Source organism: Rhea americana, unplaced genomic scaffold (assembly GCF_003343005.1).
Source record: "Rhea americana isolate MKP2758 unplaced genomic scaffold, rheAme1 scaffold_64, whole genome shotgun sequence".
NCBI classification, from domain to species: Eukaryota; Metazoa; Chordata; class Aves; order Rheiformes; family Rheidae; genus Rhea; species Rhea americana.
Window position 1 is genome coordinate 4,742,678 of NW_028186801.1, and position 7,553 is coordinate 4,750,230.

The 7,553-nt window shown below is 42.2% G+C and overlaps 1 protein-coding gene across 1 annotated transcript; it reads left to right on the forward strand.

The window, feature by feature from the left end:
* The first annotated feature begins 515 nt into the window (after positions 1 to 515).
* Positions 516 to 7,510, forward strand: IL26 (interleukin 26). The gene is made up of 5 exons (XM_085320538.1): positions 516 to 686; positions 1,098 to 1,154; positions 2,637 to 2,768; positions 7,273 to 7,338; positions 7,424 to 7,510. Exons 1-5 carry the CDS (start codon positions 516 to 518, stop codon positions 7,508 to 7,510), a joined length of 513 nt encoding a protein of 170 aa, XP_085176664.1.
* Positions 7,511 to 7,553: the final 43 nt, after the last annotated feature.

The window sequence follows — 7,553 nt, forward strand, 5'->3', positions numbered from 1 at the left end:
TTTTCTTTTCTTTTCTTTTCTTTTCTTTTCTTTTCTTTTCTTTTCTTTTCTTTCCCCTGGGTTGTTACCTTTAAGAAAAGTGCTGCTATAAAGTTTTGTGGAAAAATCAAAAAAGATTTCATGTCTTTGGTATATTTTATGACAAAACCAAACTAACCAGCTTAACTACTTTTTCTTCATTGACCACCACTTAAAAGAAAGAAGGCTTCTCACATGAGAGGGAAGTTCTTCTTTCTTGGAAACCTTGACCCTGTTGCCAGTAAATATGGAGCTATCGTTTAGAAAACGTCACAGATGACTGTGGTCAAATTTGTTGAAAGTGGAGCAAGATATATAAAAAAGCACAGCAACAATGCTGATCAGCCAGCACATAAGCAAGAGGTTATCTATGTGAGCATCTCAGCGCAGAAGCTGCTTTGAGGGTTAACAAAATTAGGTTAACCTCTGTCATCCTACCGGTCTTGCTGTATCACATAACGCTGTTGTAACAGAGGCACGAAGATCTGGGAGTGAAGATGAAAGTATATTCTATTTTCAGATCTGGGCATTTTTTTGTTCTGCTTTGTCTTTTCATTGTGGAAGGGAAAAGGTCACCTACAGGAAAGCATACCTGCCGGAAAGGATTCCTCTTCCAAGTGACAGAGAACTTGTATATCAAGGCAACTAGTTTAAAATCATCTGTTCCCGTAAGTTGATCCCACCAGCTGAAAAGTTAATTTTCTTTGTAGATGCTTCTTTGGCAACTTCATTATTGAGTACCTGGAAACTTTAACAGCTGAATGATTGCTACAGGTCTGAGAGATAGGGTATGCTGCAATTCCAGTCTTAATGATGGAAAAATGAAGATGTATAGAGTGGTGAGGTGAGTTTGCCGAGATCATGGAAGAAGTTTGCAGCTAGGCTGGGAATGGAACACAGGTTTGATGAGTCCTCATTGTACATCCGAATAAGATTATTATTACCGTTGCTGTCACTACTATTATACCTGTGACCCTAGATATGAATCACTACTGCACAAAGCTAAGTTTTGTACAAACCAGATTTAAAATCCCTTCCTTTTCAAAGATTAATTAATACTAGTACATTGTATTTTACAGAAGGATCTCATCAAGAACACAAGACTTCTAAAAAAGACAACAAAAATGCTGTTTATGGTAAGAGTTATACAACTAGTTTTCCATTTTCTTACTTTGTTTCTCCTTTGGTCTGTAGAGATATGAATGTGTGATCAAAGGGAATCATAGCCAACACAAAAGTCAGCTGTGTTTAATTGTGAAGGATATTATATTTTTGATGGTCATGTGCTTAATCAAATCCTCTGCTTAGAGCAAGAGCATTATTACCTTTACCCTTCAATAAGAGATTTTCCTATAAGCCATTAAGAGACAGGTGAGCATGGTATGGGCAAAAAGTGGTGGGTGTGGAAAGCCCGGTTGGTGGCATTTATCTCTAAGTGGTAGCAGTGGTGCTCTCTGCGTGAGCTGGGTGAGGACATTTGCCATGTYGTGGAAGAGCCTGCTCATGGTAGCCTTTACTGCTCCCATGTGAGCTTGGCCATGTGCGATCTTCATCAGCAATGCTTTCTGGGGACTAACCAATTTGCACAAGGGTCARGGCCACAGTCAATATCATAGCAGCTGAGACACACTTAGTTGAGGGCATGCAGTGTTGCAAATGGCTCAATGACGCCGCAGAGCATCGAAGATGCCCAAAGAGCTGCTCTGGGTTTTGCCCTCTGCCAGTGGCCTGGAAGAGAGAAATTAGAGTCCTCCAGTGTAATTCAGCATGGGAGTGAGGCACTGAACTTGGGTGGCTACAAGTGTATGAGGTACTTCAGCTTCCTTTATATGGAGAGCTAGTCGGTAGCTCTGATGGAGTCAGTTTGCCCTTAAGTAGAGATCTATAGGCCTGTCAGCCTAAATCTGCCTTTGGACTCCACTGGATCTCACTGTTCACCTTGGGAGCACTGACTCTTAGGATGCCTGTGGGCATGTACATGTGGATATGCCCATTCAGGTAACTTAATCCATAGCTGAATTCTACTGCTGTGGGGATTTCACACTCAATGCTCGGTTCAATTGCCTAAATATAGGTGTATAACCCTTTGAAATACCTTAGGGTATCCAAAACATCACCCAGACCTGGAAGGTATGACACAGGACATAGAGGGTCTCTTCTGGAACATTGGTTGTGGGACAGATGGGATATCCTTCAGCATTTCAAATGGTGCAGGAACTGGGCCTCTTGTTTCTCTGCCCTCAGCCTGTTCTGTTACCTTCACAATGATACCTACAATTTGCCCAAGATGATCTGACTTAATTCCCCTATTCATCTTTCTTCTATGCTTTGATGTTAAATAGATGTGTTGCTGTTACTTCTATTTGTGGTTAGCCTTGCCAGTATTCCTTTCCATGCCAGCACAGCATCCTCCTGTTTTCCCTTCAGAAACCAAAGTGTAACATTCAGCTGTTTAARAAAAGCAAAGGAAGCAATCTAATAGGATACTAAAACTCATGAAAATATTTTCATAGGTTGTGTGTTTTCTAAACACTAGTATTTTTACAAGGCTGAAATTTGAGACCAAACATAGCTTCTGAGTTTTTCATTAGGCAACTTTCCCCCTGCTTTGTTTTCAGACAAACTGCAGTGTTCGAGATCAGCTCTTGTCATTCTATGTGAAAAATGTTTTCACTCACCTTGGAGTAGGAAGTGAAAAGTTGTGCATTATTAGTGCCTTCCAGGCCCTTCAAGAGAACCTGAGCACCTGTGTGAGTATATTCCTGAGAGCTAAAAACTTTGTCTATCTGAAAGGTGAGAGAGGGGCTAGGTCATACTGTTTTAGCAGGTGGAGAGAGGGATTCAGAGCCACAGTGTGCACCACACTGCAAAGGACAGAGCTTCCCAGGGCTTCACCACTGAGCCAGGGACGATCTCACCACTCATTTCCTCCTGGAGYGAGTTTGTGAGGGGAGTGTGAAAGACAGTGGAGGTACCTTGGAAATAACCCAACTGTTGCTCCTGGTGCTGAAGTCTGGTACTGCCCTTTAGCAGCAAGCTGCAAAGAGGCAGGGCAAATTTAGGGAGAAAAGTGACTCCTAGTATTTCCACGGTGTAATGCTTGTTATACTTTCCTTCTTCAACAGCATACCCATCGGATATGTGTAATCTTAACTCACATGTCAYCTCTGCTCCACCATCCTGAATTTTGAAAGAGCTAATGGTGTCTCATGAGAAAGCAGTGACTGCAGTTATAAAGCAAATTGGAGCAGTTTCCATGCGACCGCTATGTCCGAAGTAGGAGCAGGTTGTCAGGTAGTGACACTGCACACTGGCAACCGGTTCCCAGGGTGGATCCAAGTGTCCCAGGGAAAAGGCATTTTTACCAATATCCATCACCATCCCACCCACTAACTGAGATCAGGACAGCAGACAAAGCACATTTTTGCCCATGCAAATGTGCATATAGACTACAGGGTAATGCTAACACAACACTGTCACTTACAGGTCATTTCTCTTCCCAAGCTTGCCACACACCCTTGAGTTAGCAGAACCCCTTACCAATGCCAGGTCCTACCACCTGGCTGTTTTTCTAAGGTTAGGCACATGACAAAAGGGTATGCCTTAAAACTTCATGTCCCATGGCTGTCTTTTCTCTCCCTGAGACCCTCTGTCCTCACAAGTTGCGGAGTCACAAGATTTAGGATGAAGATAACCATGAATGTCCAGGCAAATGTCTATGGTAGTTTTAAAGAGTGAAAGTGAGATGAGAAGCCAAAGAAATGTTATTGAAGTAAAATTTTGTCTAATCATCTGAACCGCATGGTAGCATGTAAGAAGAGGACATTAGGACTACATACACACAAATATTTACAATTCGGAAATAAGCAGCTTTAGAGATCTCCTTGCCGTTTTAGAGCTCAGAACACATTTGAAATATTTGTATAATGTAAAAAGATTCAAATCTCAATGGGAGAAAGTCCCACCAGCTTTCAGATTCTACATTTAAAGGTATGCTAAGTAGTTGCAACTTACAGACATTATAATGTATTCAATATACTGTTGTAATTTTTGGTGTTTTTATCAAAATTCCAGGTATTGTATGCTACAACATACTTTAAATTTAAATAGATCCCGCTCTTGTCTGAAAAAGTAATTATGCCATACACAAGTGCTAGTACATATTGAGGAGTTCAGGATATTAACTGTGAAAGAATTAAGAATATCAGCTATTTTGTGGTACTACTATTTTCTGGAGCTTGCTATCTAACTTACTGACTATATTCACTTCTGTGCTGCTTGGAGGCAAAGTGCTGTGGAGTTCTCAAAGTTTCTGTATTCTTTTTTGCAATTAATGCTAGTTTTTTACTCAACACAGTTCTAAATATCTTACAATTTAAATTTCTGTATTCTCTATTTTGAAAAAATATTGGTGGGAGAGAAAAGACTTCCTCTTACAGTAAAAAAACAATAGCTCTTTGATAAATGGTGACTTGTCAGATGTCTAGACTATTTTTCTCATTTCTGGAAACTGTTGCATTTCTTAAATCATTTTATTAGTTTAGAAACAACAATATAGAACCACATGAAAGGTTAATAGAAACTGTGAATAGATAGAAAATAATGCATCCTTTGCTAATTCAAAGCTTGGGATTGCTCCATCGCATTACTCCTCACTAAATTCGAAAATTCGTTCTTCCAGTCACATAAACTCCTTAGGTTTTATTATCTAATTGAAATGTAAGTTGCTTCTCAGAAAGGATCTCCACCCCCTGGCAACATACATGAGGAATTTATCATCTTTCAAGGGCAAAGTTCTTTAGACAGTTGAGGCAAACAGCAACACCTTTTATACATATTTTTTTTCATGAACTTTGGCTCTAATTCAGCCAGCAACAGAGGAATGCATACTATTTAAAATTTTTAACAAGCAAGTTCCAACGTCTTTGTATATCATCACCACTATGGTTCTCACTCTGCCAGTTCCTAATTTTGTCCAAGCAAATACTAAAAACTCCATCATGTCCCTTTCCTGCAATGAAAAGTCTGTGATTTGTAGTATGACTGCACAGTAAAGTGAACATACATACATGCTGCTTTGGACCCTGGGAGCATCCACCTGCAGCAGCTCTGGCCCCAGCAACAGCCTGTTTACTTGCACAGGAGCCCTACTGCATCATCATCATGCCAGGAAGAGTGTGAAGTTGCTTCTGAGGACAGATTTAGGCTCCTGCATCCATAGGAGTTTATGGAAGGGTTTTTTTTTTAATTGCGTATGAGTGGTGTGCTCCAGCTGATAGATCCATCGTAAGATTTTTAATTGTTGCTCTATCATTTTAGACAGAGCCTGTAGACCGTTAGCAGAGATCATAGCTTAGCTGTAAATGAGCAAGCTTGCTTGCTTGCTCATTTGTTTACTTGATTTTTATGCAGGAAGAGCAGTTTGCAATGTGTATTAACTCTGGAGACATCATCGTCATTTAAGGTTAGTTCTGCTGCTAAATTATTTCTGTGGAAATCTGCCTCACACAAGCTGACCTTAAAGAATGCCCCAAGTCAGAACAAAGTGTCCCAGATAAAGGATTTTGAAAGGTTAGCAAATTAAAGTTGCTTTTATTTCTATTTTCCTTTTGCAAGGTGACATTAGTGAGTGCAAAAGGTACAAGTGGCAAGACAGAACAGATATTTGTGCTCCTTTTTAGGCACTGTGTGGGGTACAAGCAAGGACTAGCACCATCCATTTCAGTACGGTCACCGCTTTTCATAGGACATGGCCCACAGCATTGACCCTGCTCTGAAGGGGCTGTGGGTCCCGTTGGGCTATGAGATGACTGTGGGGTGGTGGCATCCCCCAGTGAGGTGCTCTCCTGCCCGGCAGCTTGCCATGCAGCTGCATTTTGCTCCTCCATTYCCCTGCTCCTGGGCTTGCTATCTACGGGGATATTTGTTATTTTAGGGGGGGACCTTGCAGGGATTCCCTGGCTGGGTCACTGCTGCAGGGAGGTGCAGGTGTTCCTGTTTCTTGCGGGAATCAAGAGGCTCTTGAACATCTCCTTGAACGTCAGACTAATGCTCTGAAATATGATGTCCAAACTCAGCTTTTCATCCTACTGAATAACCTTGCTCTGAGGCTGAAATCTGCGGGTACCACCTAGCCAACCTGCCCCTTTCATTTTTGACTGGCACACACTTGTTTAGCCTAGCTTCCCCTGAAGAGCGCAGGCTGCAGCAGGTTTTCCTGTGCTTAAAAGCACAGCCACGCTCCTGGCAGTGTGCCCCTGGCACTGCGGCACAGTGCCTGCGCTGCTCTAGCAACACAGCTAGCCATATTGCCGCTGGCTGGTTTAAAACTGCATCCCTGTATCCGTTGCCGCCACACGGCGAAGGCAGTGCAAAGCTGCCACGGTTTCCCACCACTGCTGCCCAGGCTGGGCACCCACGCTGCAACCCGCTGCAGGCTGCTGAGGGGCCCCGCAGCAACCGCAGCGATGCTGCAGGCAAGCTTCCTCTCCTGAACTGCAGCCTTCAGTTTCTCTAAAAGGAGCTGAATCATATAGCTCTTCTCATTCCTTCTTGCAAACCATTTTCCAACTGAAATCTTGTAGTGAAAACACAGTCTTGTAACTCTGATACCGTCACAGGACTAGAGGGAAACAAGAAATGGAAATGCAAAAAGGACATTGGTGAAGTATTTGAATGGGATGACTGGGAGTTGGGTATGGTCCTGCAGGCAAAACTCTGAGTGATCTTAATGGAAAATTTGGCTTGATAAAAGGGTGTAGAATTAACTAAGAAGAGTGGAAGGATGGGCAGGAGAACAGGGGGAAGCATTGAGTCTGTAAACAGATTGGAATCACTTTTAAAGTGTCATTGGAAAGGTAAAAAATGTCCTCTGTACTTTGCAAAGATCTGTTGCTTTTAGGTTTGCTTTTTCGGAATATTCCAAGTTAAATGACCTTGAAACTTAGAGCAAGCCTGCACTGTACAAATGATGTAACTGCAGTTGATACGAGGTTCCCTGAGATAAATAAAAAGCATCTAATAAGAAAAATTATTGGCAACCAGTTCTATAGTTTTCTGTGGTGTGAACTCATCTTTCCAGTAAGTACACAGGTAAGATAAAACATCTGTGATGCTGACACGATGGTGATTGCACACGTTTTACCAGTAGTCCTAATCGTGTCACACTATAGGTTCAACTCTCCCCCATCACTATGCCTTTTCACCAGCATCTTTGCTGCAACAAGCTCTTTCGGTTTCTTCTCATCCCTTCAGCTTCCATGTGCTCCATCCACAAGGTTAACTTCTGCTGTCAAAAACATAAAGAGAACATTTCATAAGGTAAGAGCAGGAAGAGTTAGCTCCCAGCTGCACTCTTCAAGAGCCGTAGGCAGCTTCTTTTCTAACGTCTTTGTCTTCTTGACAGCTTGGAGAGAAGGGAATCTACAAGGCCGTCCATGAGCTGGATATTCTCCTTCCCTGGGTTCAGGCCTACATACAAACTGTTATATGAAGAGCAAGGATTTGACAGCTAAGAAGCCGCTTCTGTACTAAGA